The following is a 24,314-nucleotide window of genomic DNA, read 5'->3' as shown; positions in this document are numbered from 1 at the left end:
CTCTGTAAGATTAATAGCCATTGGAATAAATGAGGATTTGAACCGGTGGGTGGCTTTATACTCTCGACTCCTTCAGCCTCTGACCTGACTGCAGAACTGAGAACGAATTAAAGAATTTAACAAGTGGACTGTCACAGTTAATACTAAGGACAGGGACAGTCAGCACAATGCCCTGCAACACAGTGTTAATTCTTTTCTTTTTTTGAAAAAGGACCATATATTTCTATAAAACTGGTTGGATACATTAGGTTTTGTAAACCTGATGGCTTAAGACAAATGGCAATTTTATTAATAATAATTGATGTCTAAAGATATTTTTAAACAAACACAATTTGCACATAAGAGGGAAATTGCAACAATAGATCAAAACGGAAAGGAAACTTTATATAATTTATTACGTGAGTGGTAAAATAAAAACACTACATGCTTTATATAACATATATATATATATATATATACAATATATATATATATATACTGTATATATATATATATATATATATATATATATTCGTACCTGCCAAATAATACAAACAGTACACAGTGTATAGTTCGCCCTAATTGGGGCTCATCAGGTGTGCACACCTAAGCTTCCTCTTACGGCGATTAAACATTGGACATCAATGTTACGCCACAAAGGCTGCTTCGTTTATTTTGCAGGATAAATATTTTCATTATGGTCAACTAATGTGGAACTAAAATGAATAAACCGTAATGTCAAATTGTGCTGTATGCACAGTTCCGATCGAGTCGTGCCGTAAAGTGATTTTTTTTTGTTTTTAATGTTTTTTTCATTAAGCGCATGCGGTGTGTGTCACTACCTGGTTCCCGTTGCCGACCCGATCTGCATGCGCGTGCGTAGTGAAAGTCTACGTCATCACACACTTTACGGTGCTGCCCAATCTGTTTAACGCATGCGTGAACACTTTACGGCATGTTAGGCTTTCAATACGCCTGCGCGCGCAAATCTGGTAGGCACGCAGATCGGGTAGCGACACCGCGCGTTTTCACACGCTCGGAATGGGCGTGTCCTACAGGCGTGCGCGCACTCCAGGGTGTGCGTGCACGCCGGCCTCCCATGAGCAGTTGATCCACGCGCCCGCGGCCCCGACCCACAGATCGCAGTACGATGGCGGAAGGAGGCGGTACCGAACCGGGCGGTGGGGCCGAGTCCGAACCGGAGCCGGTGCTTGCCGTCGAGGTGTCTATCCCGTCGACAGAGAATCAGAAGCAAACGCTGGTGACGTTGCTGAAGACTCCTCTACGAAAGGGTGACAGATGGTAAGAGACCGCGGAGGCAAAGAGAAAGAGTCCACTCGTGATAAGGCAGGTTGGAGCGCGGCCCGGCTGCTGGAACAGTTGGAAAAGGGCGAAGCCGGACACGGCCGCGTCTTTCCTGGAAAAGGGACAGACGGGGCGAGCGCAGTGCGGTTATGGTTAAGGCCAGGAGCAGAGATAAAATTCGGCGGGGGCCTGCAGTTGCCGGCTAATGAGGCAGCAGGAAAGTTCGAGGATAGACAGGCCTCAGCCGGCGCACAGGGGCGCTGTGTCGGAGCCGAGACCGCAGAAGACCGGAGGCTGTTAAAATCACTTTGCAATGCTTTGTCATGAATGTTGGATATCGTCCAGAAGTTGTAGACAGAGTGCGAGAGATCGCTTGACGGCAACTCACTAAGGTGCACCCGGCAGTATCCACCGGTTTGGGAAGGCCCCCCCTCCCCAAGCCATGCTGATGAAGTTGGAAATTCCAGCCGCAGCGTTCCCTCCTGTCAGGTGTGCTTAAATGGCCGGCTGCCGAACGACTGTTACTCCTTGTTTATCCATTCGCGTCTGTTGAGTTGGTGTGGTTTTTTTTTTTGTTAAGTCAGGCTTCAGTGTAAAAGTTACCGCGGAACTTCCAGTAAATCCTGTCGGCCTGTAGAGCTTTGGCATGTAGCCGGCCGTGAGCCTGCATGACGGAGAAAAAAAGTGAAGAAGAGTTCGAGCAGGAAAAGGTGCGCCCTGTTAGTCAGCCTGCCAAAAACTAGACAGGGTGGCATAACTTAACACGCCATCCATGTTTTACTAACTTTGGTGCTTTTGCTTTATTAGTTGATTCTTGTTTTATATAGCGTCAGCAATGAACATCACATGGCCCATTAAAAAGCAACGACGTCTTCAGTTCGAAATCGATGTGAACCTCCAGGGTGAAATAAACAGGATCCGTTAAAGCTACCTTGTAATCCAATGCCGATATTAACAGCGGTACTGTGCACGTATATTGATGGCGTTTATCATCGTTTTTGTGAGCCTTTTTCGGCCTTAAGACTGCACGATGCGGAATAATAAATATTCCTAAGTAACGTACTACTGTGTGTCCATTGGAGAAATTAATGAAGGCATCTAGAAAATAACTGATACAATTCTTGGTTTCCTAACTATTTTAAAGAGAGTTCAGAGCTGAACCAACGTGTGTAGCCGTGAGAAGGCCCAACAGAACTTTCTGTGAGAGGAGATGGAGTGTCACTCACACAGCCTTCTGGCTAAAATCATTTTTGCCATTTGAAATTTTAACCAGGTGAAAAAAATCATCGGCTTTAGGTAGATGTTTCATTTTATACTAGGGGTATGTGGGGAGAGGATTTAAAAAAAGAACTTAAATGTAGTCATTTTCCACCAGAGAGGCTCAGACATTGTTTTCTGTTCAGCTGTCCCGTGAACGCTCAATTAACGGCTCATCACACGGTTGTGGGGAGTCCACTGTAAACAGCTGCACGTTTGTTGTGCATATTTTAGATTTATTTATTTCATAAAGTAATTCAAATTGTCAGGACACCACCAAGAAACCAAGTGTCGTAGTCTGATGCTTCAGTTTAAACAGTTAAAGTATGGGGTCTGTTCTCATATCCAGTTGAGGTTCACATTCATTCATGGGATGTCATTGATTAAGGCGTCTTTGATTTAAAGTTAATGTTTTGGAAACGTTTGCAAAGCGAACCCTTGGTCTTTCTGTTTTGTGTTGTGTCTGGATATATACAGTCATTTGAAGGCAGTGCTTTCTGTTCTCATGCCAGTGTCTGCAGTGTTTTGTTCCAGATAGTTTTGCAGTCGTTGTTTTCCTTCTAATTGGTCTCCTTGATTAATTAGCTGGTCTTTATTCAGTTGTTAAAGAGAAGTACTGTGAGATTTAAAATTGTAAGAAATTTAGAAAAATTGATGTTTTTTTTCTATAGTTTCACTTTCTTATTCTTGTCCTTTTCCTTCTTAATTCACAATTTTCTAGTGAGTTTCCCTACTTAAATTGTAATAGTAACTATTGACAGTGAACAAAACAGACAGCGTGGCAAATTATCTGTTCTAACTTTTATAATATTTAGAACACAAACAAGTTCTACTTCTTATCTCCCTTTTAAACCTTTTTAATTTAGGGACTGGACTGTGAGAGAAGTATTTACTGTCACTGAAAAGTAACTAAAATTGCGTTGTGTAGCTTGCAGTTGTGAAGACTGTGACATGGCTGCCTGTGTCAAGTACTGAAGAGAAGGGTTAGAGACTTTTGGGAAGCATTCTGTGTTTAGGAAATCCCTGCTTTTGTTAGTCCCTAAATGAGTTTCTCGGCGGTGGATCTGAGCACCCGGTTTACATTGCAGTGCTCTGTTGCTGTCGGCTTCTAGACTGCTAGGAATAAGTCATCGATATCCCTGTGCTCTTCACTGATGTAAGCCAAACATCCTTTCAGTTTCCTTGGGATCTAACCCAGCACCGGTGGTGGTATCTAGGTGAATTAAAAAAAGACAAAGAAATATAGAAATGACTAGTTTTTGTAAATGAATTTTATGTTCAATACAATACGAGCAGTAACTCCATTTCTGAATGTGACAGAGAAAATCCTGAAGTTAAGGAAACGGTAAGGTGCCCAGTTAACTTGATGAACTTTTGAAAACAGGGCTGTAAAATGTATGAAGCCGAGCACTTGGGGGTGCAAACAGCAGTTTTTAGCTTTGCAGACTTTAGTACAGCGAGATTTGTACCCGCTTTCAATAGGTGTACAGTCGCTTCTAGTTTGAAGTCATAAATTGTCGTCTTAAAATTCGGCACAAAGTTTCCAGACACAAGGTTATGCAGTTTACTTTGTAGTCTTCACATTATAATCACACATCGACTTTTGTGTTATGGTATTTGACAAATTGTAACGCAGTTTTATGAATAGTTTATGTGATGGCCAGAGCATTGTCCATTGGAGGGCCTCAAATAAATGGACACCTTTTTGTGAAAGTACACAAGCTCAAAGTATCGCTCTTGCATTACAGAGAATGTTTCTCTCTTCCACCACCAGTGTGTACATACGAGAAGCTAATTTAAATAAAGTGTAATGTGTAACACAAATAATGTCAATATGTAGGATAGAATTACCGAATGGAGGATCTATGAAAATAGAACTAAAAACCCAGTGCTGTTTCTGAAGGTAATTACAGGATTTAATAGGACGTGGGGTTGTGTTGCGCTCCGTGTTTAGTGCAAGTCAAGAGAGGCCATTCTTACATTAAACAGTCCTCTTCTCAGGCCTCATCTGGATCAGTGTGTGCAGTTTTGGTCTTCATCATAACCCAAAAAACAACTTTCAGTACCGGAGAATCTGCTTTTGAGAATGCGTACTTTGAAGGGATTATTGGCAGTGCCATTTAATGATTTACTAATTTTAAATTAAGTCTTCAACAGACATTTTGGAATTTAGCCTAAAGTACAGGCAAGTAGGTGTAATAATGGACTTCAAAGGCACAATCTCCCATCATCAGTGTGTATTTACATTTATTTAGGAAGTGACTTGACGTGATCTGCTGCACTAGATTTGGGAGATGACTGCTCAGTTATGTCATCTCCTTCATTTCTAAAGAAGACAATTTGCCAAGATGGCAGTGCCAATTCTGTGCTCCGCAGTAAACCTGAATGAAGTTTTTTTTCTGCTGGTAATACACAGCATTTCTAAGCTAATTGCCTTTAGTGATTGACTTTGACTGATGTTTGAATTAAAATGAGACCATTAAAGTCCTACTTTCATAAAGTACTCGGCTCCATTTGTCATTGAAATGAGGAAACCACTTCTTTATATTTTCCTTTAAGACCTTTTTTCGCCCTGCACAGGTTTCTGATTGACAGCCGTTGGTTTAAGCAGTGGAAGAAGTATGTGGGGTTTGACAGCTGGGACATGTACAACGTAGGGGAGCATGGATTGTATCCTGGACCCATAGATAACTCGGGACTGTTTTCAGGTAAATATTTTGTTTTTCCTGTTTTCTCAAAATATCGAAGCTTCCTCCTTCAGTCCAGCCAAGGTTGTCAACTATAAAACTGGCCAAGTTTGTGTCTGAAAATGTGCCTCGCAATCTGGACCTAAACCCAGGTTTTAATTAATGCCCTTTGAAGCTGCACGGGAAGGCTCCAACTCCTCAAGACTGTGCAAGGGATGGAGTGCATTTGGTGTTTGGAGCTCAGTCATTGGCAAAGGCCTTTACTATTTTTAAGTTCTGACCTTCCTCAGAAAGCCTCAAGACAATGGCCGTGGCTTAGCGCTGGTTTGTGTGAGGAATGTTTGGAGTTTTTAGTTAGAGCGTGTTTCCTGTGTCTCCTTCCTGACAATCTGCTCTAATGTAGTTCTTGGTTCTGAGTTGGGGCGCAGGTAAGTTTAAATTGACGTTGCGGCAGGGAGATTGCCCTCACCAGAATGTTAGATGTTTTTATTTCCAAGACTTTGTTGTTAGTCTTCCCTTTTCCTGCTGAATACTCTGAATTTCACAAAAGCCTATGAAAAGTTTGGCTTAATTATGCTGAACAGGTGCTGGTGCAGATCAGGCTGTCTTGAAGGCAAAGATCAATTGTCTAAAGAAACACCTTTATAAAAGGCATTTTAGATTTACAAAAAGGCTAAAATCATGCAGATTTATTTTAGTATGTTACTTGGCATGAAAATGTGCAAAATAGGTAAACATTTCCTCCTGTATTGAGTACTGAAAAAAAAAAAAAAAAAAGCTTTTGAAATGTAAATCCTCTCTGATTAAGAAACTGCATGTCATTAAAAGCAGCAGCTTGCCGTCTCTGCTATGCGGTGGTGAATAGTGCAGCAGTGGCCTGGAGAAAAGTCACATGGGAAACCTCAAGGGAGTGAGCGAGCGAGCATGAGAGGGGCACACTGAGAGGGGCACACTGAGAGGGGTAAGCAGGGGCTGCCAGGGCACAGCAGACTGTCAGGCATAGAGCCCAATAAGGAATTGGGCAGATCACCTGACTTCACCAGGCCTCGTCTCCTGGCAGAGGACGCAATTGATGCAGATGTTAGTTTTTGGTGTAGTCAAGTGTATATCGGCTGTTTTCTCCTGGTTCCAGTACACATGAGTGAAGAATCTATAATTATTTTTTAACACTTCTTGATAAGCCATGTTCACAGTATGAAATGTAATCAAGTGTCTGCTTTTTTTTTTTTACCAAAATATATGGCAACATTTACATGGTACTTTTGGGAAGGCCAACGTTGTTTGGTACCAAGAACTGCTTCCCTTTACGGAGGACTAGCGTGGTTTTGCCAGTGGCTGCTTTTTGCTCGATGACCATTTTGTCTGCACTCTTTCATTCATCACCATCCATTCCTGTCTTGGCTGTTGGTTGTTGTCTTGATCTGGCGTAGTGGAGGAGTTGATGATGAACTCCTAAGAAATGTTGAATGATTAGGTAAGGGTTTCTAATTGAGACTGTGGTAAGTTCTAGTGTGCATATGAACACACTGCGTTACTAAATGAAAAAAAACGGGCAGTGATACAAGGTGCTTCATCATCCTGTTGCTGTGAGGCTGGTCAGTTGAGGCAGTGGACGTTTCCTTTTGCTTCCAAAGATGTGTCCGTTAAAGTTGTCAGTGAGGTTACCGAGTATGGGGAGGTGATCGGAGCACAAACACATTAAGGTTTGCACCAAAACACTTGAGCTGGCTTTGGTCCCACCTAAACGTTGCTTGTGCTTGGTCTCCAGAGCAGTTCTTGTCAGTAGTGTGCATCACGTGTACCTGCTCTAGTCACTTTGTGGATGCCATGTGCCTTCAGTAGTACAGACATGATAAAGGTTAGCCTCATAAGTCTCCTGCAATAAGCGATTCGCCAGGTTCAGTAATTTGGCCGTAGGTTTGCAGAGAGTCAGCGGTTTGTCGGACTCTTTAACTGAGCAGTGATGATGAACCCTAAGCCTAACCCTGAAACTTTTTATGTTCTCTCTTTTGTTTCCAGGTTCACACTATTAATGGTCATTTACAAAATATTGATTCTTCTCCTTTTTATATTAAACAGATTTTTCAAAATTGCTTTCTTGTTTACTTTTATGCCCATGAGGTCATTTTACTTTGAAATGAAATCACACAAGCATTGTGGTAGGGCTGTTGCTTGATTCTGTGAGACTGAAAGACAGCAGATGGGTAATAAGTGGGATTTGTGGGAATCTTGTGCCCAATCCAGATGGGCAGCTGCTGTGGACTTTCAGGGTGCCAGTAAATTGGGGACTGGGGGGAGGGGGTGATAAGGAATGTTTTTTTTCTGGTACTTGGGATGTGGGCTTGTGGGAAGTTTTGCCGCCACCTGATAGACAGAGTGAGAGGTGCAGTGGGCAGCTGAGTTTGCTTTTAGGTTTACTTCTTTTGTACGGTGTGTTCTCCCTCTTTATCCTTCCATGTGTGTGCTTGAGCTTATTTTTCTGTTTTCATGCATTTCTAGTATAATTTAAATGACATATTTATGAATTTTAAGGTAGCTTTGCTGTGAAGGTGCACTTTAGGGCCAGATCATTTATACACACCGACACACACATGGTGCCTCAATCATAAAAGCCTAATGTTTTCTAGGATGGTGACTTACCTCCATTTTGTTTTCATGTTACTTACAGACCCTGAAACGCAGACTCTGAAAGAGCACCTTATAGATGAGCTGGATTATGTCCTTGTTCCAACGGAGGCTTGGCAGAATTTAGTGAATTGGTATGGATGTGTGGAGAACCAGCAACCGATCGTCAGAAAGGTAAAATAAACAGCATGCTGAAGTAAGTCTGTGAAACCTGCTGAACGCCATAATAGGGCAGAACAAGGAGGCTTGCGACACGAACATTTAATACACAAGATCACATTGGTACAAGCAAAAGTCATTTCATTTCCTTCTATTGACACCATACAGAGTAAAGCAACATGCTTGAAAATGACAAGTCATTCATTTGTTACAAAATTAACAATTAATTTGTTAGGGGATGTTTAAAATGCAGCACTTTGAAACTTGTAAAGTCTTTCAAGTACTGTATGGATAAACAAAATAGTAATTAAACATGCAAAAAATACTTTACTTTGTAAATATAATTTGGATAGGGATTTATTTGTAAAAAGTGTTTGGAATTATGTATGATTTTCATTCCACTTCTCAAGTGTACACCACTTTGTGTTGGTCTTTCACGTGGAATTCCAATGAAATTGATTCATGTTTGTGGCTGTAATGTGACAAAATGTGGAAAAGTTCAAGGGGGGCGAATACTTTTGCAAGCCACTGTATATACTGGGCAGTCCCTGATGATCTTTGTTTGAATTTATAAAAACATTCAGATATCTCCCTCAAGTCGATTTGTAGACGCAGGACCTGAATTTTGTTTTTTGATTTTACCCCATGTTTATTTATCTGATGCTGCTTCATATTGACGTCTCGGGTTTACTGGCACAGAGTACTGCTTTGATGGTGCATTTTTAATGTTTCTGCCCTGGTGAGCTGGGCAGCAAGTTATACATTTTAAAGGTAAGCTGAATTGTGTAGTCTTTGCTAAATTCACAGATATGTTTCTACAATTCCTTTTGGGAGTGACGCTGTTGACAGATATTTTACTCTGGTGGCAGTGCGTATTAGAGTGCTGCATTGTGATGTAGTTTATACCCAGACACACAAAGAAAATCTCAGAAAGGATATAAACTTCCAACAATTAGGAGGAAGTCATTCATTATGCAGAAAAGCCATTTCATGGGGAATTCCAGGTTATTTTCAAATTATTGGTGCTTATGCGTCTAGTACATTGAAATTCTTCCTTGCATGTCTCCTAATATAACACAATAAATCATATTATGTGATATCATCTACTTTTAAATTCTGCTCCGTACTTATAAAACTTTTATTTTTATACTGTATTGAGGATTTGTTCTGTTCTGTGGATTGTATTGTATTGACCCCCTTCTTTTTGACACCCACTGCACGCCCAACCTACCTGGTAAGGGCTCTCTTTGAACTGCCTTTCCGGAGGTTTCTTCCATTTTTTCCCTACAAGAGTTTTTTTGGGAGTTTTCCTTGTCTTAGAGAGTCAAGGCTGGGGGCTGTCATTTCGGCACTTCTTGTGTGATTTTAAATGGTGTCATCGGGCACTATATAGAAGAACACACGTCAGGTTTACGTATTGGGTTGTCATTATACATAGCTGCTGAGTAGTCAGTGTGTAAAACTGCCCCTGAATCCAGTTGGATGAGTGCTAATAGTCCTGACTGGAGGAGGGAGTCCGGTGACTGTGAGACTTCTTTAACACAACAGTTGGTGGCCTTGATGAGGAGGGAGCAAGCCATATTCTGAGTTGAATTCGCCTCCCTCGGTAGCACCCTGCGTCCCAAGGCTGGCCAGAACTTTATCAGGAAGTTCATCAAATAGTGGCAATAGACGTTAGTGAGCGAAAAGAGCATATCAGGGCTTTCCTCCGATATGTGAGAAAGTAAAGGTGTTGGTGAACTTTCTTGGTACCAACTTCATGTCAGTCATGATAGACAGTTTATTTGTCCCAAGAATTTAGCTTTGTAGAATATCAGGAATTATAGAAATATAACATAATGATCTCCCCTGAAAGAAACACAAGAATTACAGAAAAGACAAGAAAAACTCCCTTCTTAGCTTCTGCATCTCTCTATCTGACTATCCCACTTCTTGTTTGCCATCCTCTTCCTCTGTATGCTCTCCCCATTCCACCATCCGGTTTCCCTTTCCTCCTTCCTCTGTCCCGATGTCACGCCAAGCACTCTTCTTGCTGTCATCTTTACTACTTGTGCTATAGTTTCCCAACAGTCTGGTAAGTCTTCGCTGCCACCCAGTGCCTGTCCCATCTTCACCCTAAACTCAGCCTTGTAGTCTTCCTTTTTCAAACTCCACCGATATTATTGTTTATATTCATAATATTTTTAGGCCCTATTAAGGCATATTGTTCTAGAATTGCCCCAGTTCTGTGTCTTGGCACACTTCTGTTGTTACAAGTACTGAATGGCACAGCATTGTTCTTAATGACCAACGGCTTGGTCTTTAGCCCCACCTCTGCTACTGCCTCCAGCAGGTTCCTGAATGTATCTCTCAATTCGGCCCGCTGTCATAATTGGCTTGTTGATTTGGTTGGACTCTCTGGAATTAATGTTACCAGCCCAGCACACTGAAGAGTTGTAGAATTTATAAAGGATGTCACTTCTTACCTTAAAGGAGCACAGCCTCCTAATAAAAGTCTGATTTGCTGTTTCTTATATAATGTAGTTCCTCACTGCTGCTTAGACAAGTCCAGCTTGTGGGTGATGTGGAACCCCAAGAACTTGTCGCAGTGCATCACCTCCACTTGCGCGCTCTGAATTGTGCCTAGGACAGGAGGCTCTTTGATGCTGAGAGAGTCAAAAAGTAGCTTCTAGATTTTGCTGATGTTTAGCTGCAGACATCGATGGCGAGTCAAAGAAACAGAAAGCTGCTGCCAATCACCACAGCTTCCCCTCTAATCCAGGTGTGAGCGTGGAGCTGAAATCTGCACTGGAAATATTCAAAGAATTGATAGACAGACACTCATTAATTTGCCATGATTGAAACTAGGAGCCTAAGGATTTTGAAAGAAGAGGAAGCTTGATGATGAAAAATAAGGAGAAGATAACTGATTGTTGTAGTTTGAGCTCTTCAGCAAAAGTATAAGCTGAAGTGCTGGAGGAAATGAGGCAGGTTGATGCTGCAAAATGAACAAAGCAGCACTAGAAGAGCAAGAGTCAAGGGTTAGGGTGAGCAGAATATGTGCTGGTGATGGGCCTGCCATGATTTTCAAGAGCAGAGGTAGTAAGAAAAGAAATGGGGGGCCAAGGAGAGAATCCAGTTGGGCCAGGTTTGTCATATACACTGAATAGGAACGAATGAAAAGTGTTGATCCTGCCTTTAAGAGAGGTAAAGGGCAGGTCTGTTAGAAGAGATGAGGGAGCCATCTTGTTTATTCGCACAGTGATGGTAATGAGTAGGATTTGTGTCACTTTTTGCCTTGGTGTACACAATGGAGTAATGCCAGTTCCCTGACAGTTGACTTTGGTTCTTGACATGTGAACGTCCCAAGTTCTCTACATATTCTACTCCGTTTTCTTGGGCCTGTTTTTCCTCTGTTCATTGGTATTTTGAGCAAGGCGTTTTATCCTCATCACCTCGGCTTTATAGAGAGCCAGAGGAGGTCGCATTGGCAAGTGCTTACTTATTAAATTTTGTGTTTTCCCACACTTGGTTGATCTTCATCTTCGCTGATGCATTTACCTTCTGAGTACTGTTTGTTTAAGTGCTTGACTGTGTCTTCTGAAATGTGCTTTATTTGAAATCTGCATAACCATATAGTGTTGCACCAACAATGAGAAGTGCATGACATCTTTGTGTGCTCTTGGGGGTAATCATTTGTATCTTGTTCTGTGTTTGCTCCCTCTCAGGTTGTCGAACATGGGATGTTTGTTAAGCACTGCAAGGTTGAAGTGTACCTTCTGGAACTCAGCCTGTGTGAGAACAGTAACATGGAGTACGTGGTTACAAGACACTTCAGTAAAGCTGACACGATAGGTGAGTAGAGGAGCTTTAGATACGGCGGTCTACGTCATGAAAATCCTTTGTGAGGTGTGGTCTGTTTGTGACGGAGGGGAACCTGAACAGAAAAATACATTTGGTTTGAAATGTGTCAGAATTGCTTTGCTTTGATATTTCATTCATTTACAGATTTGGAGAAAAGGCAAATGTCATTACAAACTGTTACTGAACTGGAATGCTCCTGTTCCACCATTTGATTTTCATCATTTTATAAATTGTTTTAACATTCTGTCAATTTACTATCTCACTATTATTTGGATGTATTTTACTTCTTTTTTGCATTTTCTCTTTATCATGTAAACCACTTTGAATTGCCCAATGGTATGAAATGTGCTATATAAATATATTTTGCTTTGCTACACCAAATGCTCCCACCTGAAAGTGCGAAGCCACATATTATTGTAAGTGTTGGACCTTAAGCTATGCTTTAGTTTAGTGATTTACATCAGTAAATTAGAACTATCATTTTAAAGTAGTCCTATTTGCTTGTCCGGACATTGTTCTAGATCAGGAGTGGGCAAAGTCAGTCCTGGGGGGCCGCAGTGGCTGCAGGTTTTTGTTCCAACCCAGTTGCTTAATTAGAAAATAATCCTTGCCAATAATTTAATTTCATGACTTGTTAATGCTTTAAATCTGCCATGTCAAGTCATTCTCATACCCTAGACTTTTTTTCCTTTCTAAGGATATCGTTCAAATTATTTGTAGTCTAAAATTGAGGAATAATTCTTAGCCCTTTACTTTTTCTCTTCACTTTCCTTCTAAGTATTTCATTAAACCAAATAGTGCACATTAAATACACACAGGTGTAAAATGGAAGCAAGTTAAATGGAGAAATGCTACTTTCTTCTGTCATTTGCATCTTATTGCTAATAAGGAGCAACTAAAAACCAAGAATACAGCTGTTTAAGTCTAAAATAGGCAATAAGGGTTCAAAATCTTATTAAAATGGAGAAGTGTTACTTGAGCAATCAGTGCTTCTGATTAAGTAACAGGGTTGGAACAAAAACCTGCAGCCACTGCGGCCCTCCAGGACTGACTTTGCCCACCCCTGCTCTAGATGCAGAAAAAAAGTCAGTTTACAAAATCTCGTAATATGGAGGATTGTGGAAAGTCTTCCTCTTGCACATGTTTCTTTCCAGCTTTTCTAATTTTCTTAAGTACCAGCAGTTTGAACTGGCACTACAGCTCCAGAGTTCCAGATTCAAAACCCCATACTGGGCACTTGTTGTGTGCCATTTACAAACCCCACCTCTGTATTTGCTGGCGGCTCTGAATCTGCCCACTGTGTATGAATTTGCCCTGAGATTGCCCCGCGGACGACTGATTCATGTTGGGATGGAACCTGATCTGGCCAGTCCTTAACTGGATAAAGAGTTGCAGTAGTCCGCGTTGTTAATTGAGCTTTACTTTGTTTCATTTGGAGTTCTTTGGTTTTCTACCCTAAGAATACAGATGTTAGTTGTTTGCCCCCAGTATGTCTAGGACCTACATTTATGGGATTTTTTTTGACCCAACATTTTTGGTGCTACAAATTACACATTTATGATATTTATTTATTTAATTATGTATATTTTTAGTGTGTTTAAAATCTTGTTTTTTGTTTCATGTCCAGGTACTATTGAAAAGGAGATGAGGACCATCTTCTCAATCCCAGATGAAAAGGAGACCCGACTCTGGAACAAATACATTAGCACCACATATGAACAACTAAACAAGCCTGACAGCACAGTGCAGGATGCTGGACTATTTCAGGGACAGGTGATTGCACATTTTCACCTCCAGTTTTGTTGTTTGTCTTTTTATTGTTCTCTGCATAAGAGAAGATAATTTTGCAGAAGCCCACTCTAACAGAAAGGCAGGTTCATTTAACTTGAACGTAATGCTAGTCCAAAAAAATCCACCTGCTTCGAAAGTGGACAATAGAAGAAAACACTCTCAGATCTTAAAGGAAAGAATGACATTTAACTCTTGATGTTGCTTTAATAGGGAACATGCAGGCAGTTGTAGACAACTAGCATGTTGTAAAAAAAATATTTTATAGAAAAACAATGGGATCAATCAAATGAGAAAAGTGTCAAACAATACCTTGTAAGTGTTGAAGTCCTCAACCCTCCAAATCCACCCCCAAAATTTACGCTGTTGTCTCCTTGCTCCTTAAACCTGGTAAAGAGCTAACATCTTTTTAGTCACAGACCTTTGTTTGATTAACTCCAATGTCAAATTGATAGTCAAAATTGAGGATGCAAATCTTCCAACTGTAATAGACAAGCTTGTTCAGTCTGATCAGGATGGTTTTATTCATACTTTTTTGTTGTGAAAAATGTAATGACTAAAAGTGGTCTAAAGTCTCTCCCTACATTTGCTTTGATGTTCATTTTTGGTGAGAAAGTACGGTGATCCTATTCAGTTAAAGCATTAAAGGCTTGTTTATCAGAGACAATGGTGGCACGAATGACTGTTGGATCAGAGTGCAGCAGCAGTTTCAGGAATTTTACATCAGGCCATGATGGTAAAGCCAAGTCAGTGTAACAGTCAGTCCACCTCTCTATCTTCATCAGGGGTCTTGAGCTCTGGGTAGCCCAGAGAATGAGATTAGAAGTGGAATCTGTGATCGCATTAGCATCTCTAGAATGTTTCAAAGCAAAGCATTATGTTGTGTCTAGAGAGAGAATCTGATGTAGAACAACATTCTGGGTGAGCTGGTTTTCTTCACATGTAATATCTGTGCACTATTATCCATGGTGTCTTCTTGACTTTGTCCCTTTTCTCTTCAGGTGTTGGTAATCGAGCAAAAGAATGATGATGGGACATGGCCTCGGCAAGCAAGCCATGCAAAGTCAGTAGCTGTCATTGAAGTTTTGATATAAATGTTGTGCTTATGTTCTTGGCAGTTAATCCTGATATTTTCCTTGACTGCATATCCTGGAAAAGCTTTAAAAACTAGAACACCTTGAGAGAACCTTTTTTCTTTGTGTGGATTTTATCCCAGACGTGTGACATTTGTGATGCCTGCTTAACTTTAAGCATTTAAACTTTTTTTTGTTTTTTTTTTTTAAGTTCACAGCTTTTCTTTTATTATATTGCATTCCTACATCTGTCTTTTCTTTCTTTAGTATCAATATATTTAGTGGCTGCGCTAAACTATTAATTCATTTCCACTATTTTTCCATTTTAAAGTATTTTGGGTTTTTTTTTTTGAAAGGACAGACGAGTGTTTTGCTGTTCTGCTTATTTTGTCTGTGCTCATAGGTGCAGCACAGCCAGCTCCAGAAATTTTACTACCTCCCCGAAGCTGTCGTCCAACTCCACAGCCACGATTTCATCTACTGTAACAAATGGGGAAAGCAATAATTCGAGCTACACACTGAATAACAGCATCAGTTCCAGTAACAGGTGGGGAGTCTCATGTTATCTGGCACAGCGTATTGAAATTTAATAAGATGTAGCTTTGTTACTTGGTGTTCTAAACGGAGGCTTCTCTCTTATCTTGCGTTATTTTCCTGTATCATTCACTCCATATTTACTACTAAGACATAATTACTTAAAATTCACTCTTAAAACATTTAGAGTTTTATCAAGTGAAGAGTTGAGCTTTCCTACCATTTCTCTCTCTCTCTGTCTGTCTATCTGTCTATCTAATACACACACACACACACACACAGGGTGTCCATAAAGTCCGTGTGCAATTGTATATGTGATAGAAAGAATCTGTAAAAAGGATTAGAAAGAAGAAACGCTTACATTGTTTATTGTTCTTGTTAATTTTCAATATGTCCACCATCATTACTAATACAAAGGGTAATACGAGTCTGGAGTTCTCAGGAAAACATTTTCAAGCTGATTTTCTCTCTCTTTCATGTACAACAGACTCCTATGGATTTCCAGTTCCCCAAATACAGCAAAAATAAAACTTCTAAAGGCAAAAAAAGCTAAATAATCTAGCTTTCTAACCCTTTTTACAAATTCTTTCTATCACATGTACTTACAAAGTTACAAGTATTTTAGATTGCACACAGACTTTATGGACAAGCTGTATATATGTGTGTATATTAATTAATGATTATGATAATGAACTACTCACTGGCCTTGTTCCATTTGTGAGACACACACACACACACACACACACGGGCTTGTAGGGCCATGTTTCAGTGCAGTTGGTTAAATAAGGACCCTCTGTCCTGCCGTGTGTTTTCACCAGGGTTTGTTCAGTTCCCGATTCCTACAATTCTGCAACATTTAGAGACCCATAGGGTTAAGTGTCTCAATCCCCACTGTCCATTTATGGTCCACATAGCAGGAATCTAAAATTCATCTTTTCATTAAGTATCTATCGGCCATCAAGCTCTCCCTTCCCCATATTGTAGACTTTAGAGGTTATTGATCATTGTGCCGCCGGGCTCCTTTGGCTGACCGATGTTGAGTTAAACCTTAATGGTGTCCAGCCAAGCAACTTGAATTTGAAAAGAACAAGGCTGTACTTTCACATTAGACAGAATGCTGTTGATTTCAATGATGATGCTAATAGCCGTTTAGAAATGATGTGCAAATATGAGATGGTTATCAGAAAGTGTTAAATGGTGACATTTGGTCTTACTGTATATTGTACTGCTAAGAAATATTCCACGTTTTATGATTTACTGCAGCATGCACTCTGATATATTTTCAGCTTGGCTGCATACCTGATTAGAACCCGCCGTAAGCACCCCAAAATTATAAGACCACCAATCAGTACATTAAGCCAAATACAAATACTTTTGTCACCGTCCTGCTCCACTGACAGACTGAGGAGACCCCACACTATGCGACTCTTCAGTCCCACCCGGGGGAGGAAATGCTAACATTACTCAGTTATTGTCTGCTTTTACATGCATTTTTATTACTATTTCATTTAATATTGTTTTTTGTATCAGTATACTGCTGCTAGATTATGTGAACTTCCCCTTGGGATCTATCTCTCTATCTCTATCTCTATCTATCTATCTCTCTATCTCTCTGTATAGCATGTACAAGTAGTTTACAACTGGGTCAGGTGCACTAGCATTATGGAAGCCTGGGAGAAAAGGTTAACTCTGTGGACCACAGCTGTTGCAGACCAGTAAATGTCAGCTAAACTAAAGCCAGCTACCACATGCTTTTTATTCTAACAGTTCAAATGCAGTCTCCCTCTCACACAAAGAAGGCTGGACAGGCTTTTGGTCATAACATTCAGAGTTGCCATTTAATCCCTGGGTCAGCACTCTGTAGTGTGCTAAGAAAGAATGGGCTAAGTTGAATTACTGAACTTGAGCTTCAATACCAGTATAGCCCCAGTAAAGGCTCAGGCAGTAGGCAGAAACCCAGCTGTGAAAAAACAATTCCTGCACAGAATGAGAAGATCTGTAATAAGTGGCGAGATAAATGATGGCTGGCAGGTGAAAGACTTATCAAGGTGTAAATTATGTGTAATCTGTTTCTGTGTTTGTAATGCACTTGTTGAAAGTATTTAATCAAATGACTCATTTATGAATCTTTTCAGGTTGGGAGAGTATAGCTGCTATAGTTCTTCCTACAGTTACAGAGAACCCCAGACACAGCCTGGCCTTTGTGGACTCAGCAACCTTGGCAATACTTGCTTCATGAACTCTGCTCTTCAGGTCTGGAGGGAGTCTCTCTTTATAGCTTGATGGTTGTTATTGATTTCTGTTCTTGAATTGAAACAATACTTTTTTTTTTTTTTTAATATATTAATAGTTTACATAATGTATTAGTATATATCTCTCAGCTGGTTAATCAAATTTGCTAAAATTAATTTATTGTTTTGACCCTGGAATGTTAACCATCAGAGTATCTTGCTGCTGGACTTTCTCGTTGCCTTTCTTGGTCTGTCTTTAATTGCAGATATTTTTACACTAAGGTGAACACCTTGAATGATTTGTATTTATTTATTTATTCTGTTGTAGTGCCTAAGTAATGCGCCTCCGCTGACTGAGTACTTTTTGGAAGACAAATATGAGGCAGAAATAAACCGGGAAAACCCTTTAGGCATGCGTGGAGAAATAGCTGAGGCCTATGCAGACCTTGTTAAGCAGATGTGGTCAGGGCGCCACAGTTACGTGGCACCCAAGACCTTCAAGGTATGAAAGAGATTATGAAAAATGCAAGCTTAATTGGGTAAAGACTTTATTAACTAATACAGTTACCTCCAAAGGAGATGAAAATGCAAGCATCGGTGCAATCAATCCGTTTTCTTACTGGATTATTTTAGCCATTTGTAATTTGAGCCAATCTTGAAATGGGCCAAGAAAAAATTGTGCAGTTGTGCATTGTATGCACGGATATTTTTACGGTGACATTGATTGATTATTGTGGGTTTCATTTGCACATTTTTGTAAAAAGTGTGTATAAAGTATGTGTTTAAGAGAACATATGATGAGCTGGAGAGGATTCTGGTGACTTGTAAAACTGATTAGCTGATGAGAGAGGTTAGGAGCATACAGCGCATTGCTGCACCCACCACGTGACAAGTCAACTCGGGATCCCCAGATTAGGACCCAAGGGCAGCCATGCAGTGGGTGACACCTCAGCACCACACCAGTTCAGATGGAATGGAGCAGTGTGAGGTGTTTTATGGTGGCTGGAGTGCCAATTCTAGTTGATGGATATAATATAACTAATTGGTATTTGTATTTTTTATTTAAGTAGACTGCACTAAACTTCAAAGTCCATGGGCCCCATCATGAACCAGAATTCCATTCCCTAACCCATAATGGCCTTCTATGTTATGTACTGTACTTAATACATTGTTCATAGCTTTTAAAGCTAAACGTTTTCAGGATTGTATTTAAAGTCATTTTTTTTTCCCTCCCCATTCTTTTCATCAGACCCAAGTGGGACGCTTTGCTCCTCAATTCTCAGGTTACCAACAGCAGGATTCCCAAGAACTGCTGGCATTCTTATTAGATGGACTTCATGAGGATCTTAACCGGGTTAAAAAGAAACCTTACCTAGCTTTGAAGGATGCAGAGGGTCGGCCAGATGAGGTATTATAATTGTCAATATGCTGCCTCAAGATGCCATTCTGTTGCAGTTTACTGTTATTAGGGTAGAGAAGACTACAGGTTTTCACATTTTTATTGCATTTGCATTACTTTGGGTCTTCTGTGGAGAGAGTGACACTTTCTGTAGGCCGTATTATGAAACATATGTTTAAAATGTGTGTGTTTGGTAAATTATTTACATACATGTGAATGATGAATGGTTTTGTAGATGTAGCATGTACGTGATACTGTCAGATCAGTGGTCTGCTTTGTATGGAGGTTTTCAATGTTAAAATGAACAAATGCTTTTTTCTTTCTTTTGACACACTGGTTTTGTGTATTGGTGATATGTGAATATTTTCTAATATTAAAGTGGGATTTTTAATTTATATTTTGACTGTTGACAGATTGTGGCAAAAGAAGCTTGGACAAACCATCGTCTACGCAACAACTCCATTATTGTTGACATTTTCCATGGGCTTTTCAAGTCTACTCTGGTGTGCCCTGAGTGTTCGAAAGTATCTGTAACTTTTGATCCATTCTGCTACCTCACTCTCCCACTGCCTATGAAGAAGGATCGTACAATGGAGGTGTTCTTGGTTCGTACAGATCCACTGTCAAGGCCTATGCAGGTAAGAATGGAAGACTGTTATTAAATGTCTGTGTAATATAACTTGTTTCCATTGATTTAAATCAACAGTTGAGGGTTGCAGCGATAAAATGGGGGAGACGGAGAGAGCGAGAGAGAGAGGCGTGCTTATTAATAATCCACCGCATATCCATCTATGGGTCAATGGGGCCCATATGTCTCTTTCCCCAGCTACATGTGCCAAGGCATTTCTCAGGATAAATAATCTTCCCAGTGAGCCCTGCGTCTTCTCCCAGCTGGTCATGACTGTATAAACTCTCCAGGCAGGCGTCTAAGATGCCGCTGCCTCAGATACCTGAACCACCTCTTGGCTTCTCTCAATGCAGACAGTCAATGGCTCTATTCCTAGCCTGTCCTAGGTGTCTACACCCCTCTCCCTAAGTCTAAGGGACAGCCCAGCCAAACGGCAAAGAAAGCTCATTTTGGCAGCTTTTACCTATGATCTCGTCCATTCGGTCATAATCCAAAACTTGAGACCGTAGCCAAGGGTAGGGACGTAGATTGCTTGGTAAATCAAGAGATTGCCTTCTGGCTCAGCTACTTCTTCACCACTATGGATCAGTATAGGGACCTCAAACCCGCACTCACTGCTCCAGTACATCTCTCAATCTCACTGTTCCTTTCCCCTCATTCATGAACTAGACTCGAGAGTAAACTGGTAGGTCGTACTCCGATGCCCCCATCCTGGTTTCTTGTTAGGGTAAAGAGCTGGTCCACTGTTCCACAGCCTGAATGGAATCCACATCGCTCCTCCTGGACATGAGATTCTATGAGAGGGCGGAGCCATTTTTCCAGGGAGGCTGAGGAATGTGATCACGTCCTCCAATCCCCCATTTTAAAAAAGGAGACCATCACTGTGATCTGCCACTCCAGAGGCTGTCCTCTCAGCAATCACGCAGCATTGAAAAGGCGCGTCAGCCATGACAGCCCAACAGTGTCCAGAGTCTTCAGCATTTCTAGGTGAATCTCGTCCACCCACAGGGCCTTGACACTGGATTTGCTTAACTACCTCAGGAAAATGAATGTCGTTCCCCCATCAGATTCTGGCCCTGCCTCTTCACAGAGGGCATGTCCGTAGGATTCAGGAGCACCTCGTAGTGTGTGTTTGTTCCACTGCCGGACTACATTCACGGAGTGAGTCAGCATTTCTCGGCCCGTCTGAGAACAGCATGAGAGAGAAGCTGCTTCATCAAACCTGCAAAATATGACAAAAAATGAATGAGAACACAGAAGCAAATTGAATTCGGTATTTTCAATAGAAGAAAATCTTTCCTAGGTGTTAATTTTTTCCCCCGGGTGAGTATGAAAACATCATTGTAACCTTACCATTTATCCAGTAAAATTTACATTTTTCTATAGTAATGCGATGTTTAGGAAAAAGAGGATTGGGTTGAATATTGCGAACCTTAAATGTTGCATCGCTTGTCCATATAAACGCACTTCGAGTGTTCTTGTTTGGTACCTAACAACAGATCAGTGCAGGACAAATCACTTCAGCATTGGCTACTTTAGTTGTCATTGTTGGGTGTAACTTGTGCTGGTCTCTACTGGGAGTTAAGAAGAAAACATTGTAGTGGTTCAGATTTCTTTTTCTAGATGTCTAGTTACTGTTTCATCTTAATTAATTAACAAAGCAATCCATCAGAGCAAAGTGGGGAGCTGGCTAGAAGATGACTGTCATGTCTCAAGAATAAAACTTGTAAGACTTTTGTTTTAATGCCTGGGATGTCATTGTTCTAATATGTAGCAAACTTCAGCCATAACAACTTGCACAATGCATACAAAATGTTGAGTGCAGTTTGGCCTCCGAATGGCTTGGCCTTGGTGGAAGCACATATTTAAGCTGTTTGCCTTGGAGAATGGCACTGGTACGTTCCTGACCACTCTGGAATGGGCATATCATGTAAAGCTCATATTTGTCCTTACTTCCTTTGAATCAGAACTGTGTGTTTTCCTGACATCTTTTCTAATAGTTTCTTGTTTCACTGTTTTTGTTTCAGTACAGAGTTGTAGTCCCCAAGCTGGGCTCTGTGGCCGACCTGTGTTCTGCCTTGGCTAAACTATCTGGTGTTTCAGCTGAAAATGTAAGATCGTTTTTTTGGAATTCATTAAAACTGTTAATGTCAACCATATTTGAAATGTACTAGAATGAATTGTGTGCCATATTTGCAAGTTTCTTGGCTATTTACGCACGTCTCTACATATTTGCGTTTAATGAAGCTGTTGGCCATCTTGTATTTGCACATCACTTCCAGGAGCAGCTCGTTTGGATTTTTGATCGGTCAGCTGCTCCTTTTCAAACGTGAACTGTTTTGTGAAGTCATGTGATGGTTTGCTACTTTCAATTATTGGAGCTCTGTAAAGCTTATGTTAACACAGAGCTACATGGTGGGGCACAAACTGACAGCACTGGTCACCCGCCGCATGCTCACTTAAAGCGTTACGAGCTCTCATTAGTAAAGTTTGTATTGTGTTATTTTACTAGTGGCTGAAGAAATGCGCACAGAGCGCCGTTACGCTTGAAATGTAAAAGTAAAACATGCAATTAATAAACCTAAAAAATGATTCTTTTGTCCTTGGACGGTGCCACTTTTACTTGTGCTGTCTGTCTTAAATCTTCACCCCTTCACACCCTTGAATAATTTCTGTATTATTTATTTATTATATTATGTATCTAGATTACAGATACCATGCATTGCATCAATGTTCATATTGCTAACTACATGTCAAAATTGCTGCTACTTCTTTGTCTTGTTTGTGTTTTAATTTTATATTTTAAATCTATTTTTAATTTATTATTTGCACTTCATGTTACACTGTGGACACTGAGCTACACAATTTCGTCTATCTGTATACTTGTGTATGCTTCAGATGACAATAAAGTTCACTTTGACTTTAAATAATTTAAGCTTTTTGGAAAAGCGGACTTTATTTTTTTAAACTCTAATCTATTTGTTCATTTCAGATGGTTGTGGCAGACGTGTATAACCACAGATGCCATAAGATTTATCGCAGTGATGAGGGATTAAATCACATTATGGACAGGGATGATATCTTTGTGTGAGTATTCCTTTTGGTTTGTTACTACTGATCATCCACAGTGGCTCTAAAGTGTCTTATGATAGAAAGAGGAGTTTTACTATTAGTTGTGCGCAATTCATTCCCTTGGTTTTCTCCACCTTGAATGTGTGCGATGTTCATTTTTGGTTCAGTGGTGGGTTTATGTGGCACTCTTAGTAACTTTTATAACAGTGCAAACCGAGTATGGCTATTACTGCAACCAGTTTATATGGAAAATGTACTTTGATTAGGGTTTATTCAGCAGATGTAGCAAAGTCTAAAAGTGACTCGGGAGTGGAGATGGTGGAGGAGTCATTAGATCCATTTTTAAAGCTTTATTGCAAAGTGCAGAAGCTGTGCCACATCTGTCAGTTTGTCAATGGATGAGTAACACGTTAAAAAATTAAATTGCCAAAGGAAAAGCAGCTGTAAAACATGATCAGACGTGCACACTTGCCTCATGGCACACGTTTTTCTCCTCAACTCTACAGAGCCTCCATTTCAGTTAAGGAACAACAGACTCCCCTCTGCTTGGTGGCTTATTGGCATCTCACGTGAAAAGCTGAAGTGATCAAAGATCACGGTGTGTTTGTATGTGTAGACACATTTACTGTGTGTTAATGACACGAGACGTACAGAACGCTCAGACGAGAACTCCCAGGAGCCGTCCGTTCGTCTCTTTTGAGGATAGGCTGCACAGATGTTTTTTGGAGTGTATTTTAAACACTTTGTTTTGTGGATATTTCATATATTCTTGTAATTTCTCTAGCTATGAACTTGAGGAGACTGAAGGAGAACGGATCATCTTGCCCATTTACTTTAGAGAAAGGCGCCTGAAACACACGGGATCTTCAACTGGAACAGTCTTGTATGGACAGCCACTTATCATCTCTGTCAACAGGCAGAACCTGGATGTTGATATTCTCTATGACAGAGTTTTGGAAAGGATTAGGTAAGGTGGGAAACTGGGCAGACCTTGCATCTGTTTGCTCTGAATGGGCAGTCGTGATCACTTTCTGGTAGTCCATGTCAGCTCTTCAGCATTACAGCACTTGGAAGGAGTTTTCATTTGCTGATAAATAATAACAAGGCTGTGCATGAGGTGACTTGAGTTTGTGTGTTTGTTAGAGCATTGTGAGTGAAAGGTACGCACAAGAACTGTTTTCTTAGTTTACATTTTTGGTTTTGTTTCTCCATTTAACATTTATTCTGTTATGTAATTCAAGTCAGTTTCCCTTCTTGCTTGAAGTTTTGTACTCTTTATTCAGATTCTCTACATTCCACCTCCGCCTATTCCTCTTCCACTTGGCTTATTTCTTCATTCTTTCATTACCTGTACTCTCACCATCCCACCCTACTTTACGATGTGGAGTTCATCCAAGTTGGAGGGAATTCCTCTGCAGATGAGTAAATCTTCTTTAAAATAAAATAGGCGTTCTATCAAACACAGCCACACTGCACATGAAACCTGCATTATTAACGCTTTATTGATGAACACTATAAGGCAACACAATTCTACAACTGAGTGAAATGTTTCCACACACTTGACAGATGAGACACATTCTCACTTTGAGTGGCCATGGTGGATCGTAAGCCACATGTTGCGAGAGCGAGTATACACAGATTGTTAATAGTGGCCCATTTGGGTGTAGCTACAGAGAAACGAGCCTTGGCCGACTGCACACTCCTTTCCAAACATGAATGTCACCCTGGCACGTC

General features: G+C 40.6%; 1 protein-coding gene across 1 annotated transcript in view; it reads left to right on the top strand.

The window, feature by feature from the left end:
- The first annotated feature begins 1,053 nt into the window (after positions 1-1,053).
- usp4 (ubiquitin specific peptidase 4 (proto-oncogene)) overlaps positions 1,054-24,314 on the top strand; it is a 45,556-nt gene continuing 22,295 nt past the window's right edge. Inside the window, exons 1-14 of the mRNA XM_039770933.1 lie at positions 1,054-1,281; positions 5,122-5,249; positions 7,897-8,027; positions 11,720-11,846; positions 13,483-13,628; positions 14,645-14,706; positions 15,120-15,263; positions 17,386-17,503; positions 17,810-17,983; positions 18,731-18,889; positions 19,294-19,518; positions 21,536-21,619; positions 22,501-22,595; positions 23,365-23,547. Coding sequence (XP_039626867.1) covers positions 1,130-1,281; positions 5,122-5,249; positions 7,897-8,027; positions 11,720-11,846; positions 13,483-13,628; positions 14,645-14,706; positions 15,120-15,263; positions 17,386-17,503; positions 17,810-17,983; positions 18,731-18,889; positions 19,294-19,518; positions 21,536-21,619; positions 22,501-22,595; positions 23,365-23,547 — 1,928 coding nt within the window. The 5' untranslated portion in view covers positions 1,054-1,129. The remainder of the gene's footprint in view (positions 1,282-5,121; positions 5,250-7,896; positions 8,028-11,719; positions 11,847-13,482; positions 13,629-14,644; positions 14,707-15,119; positions 15,264-17,385; positions 17,504-17,809; positions 17,984-18,730; positions 18,890-19,293; positions 19,519-21,535; positions 21,620-22,500; positions 22,596-23,364; positions 23,548-24,314) is intronic.

This window comes from Polypterus senegalus, chromosome 12 (assembly GCF_016835505.1).
Source record: "Polypterus senegalus isolate Bchr_013 chromosome 12, ASM1683550v1, whole genome shotgun sequence".
Classification (NCBI taxonomy): Eukaryota; Metazoa; Chordata; class Cladistia; order Polypteriformes; family Polypteridae; genus Polypterus; species Polypterus senegalus.
Note: the sequence above shows the minus strand (reverse complement) of the source record. Positions and strands in the feature narration are given on the sequence as shown.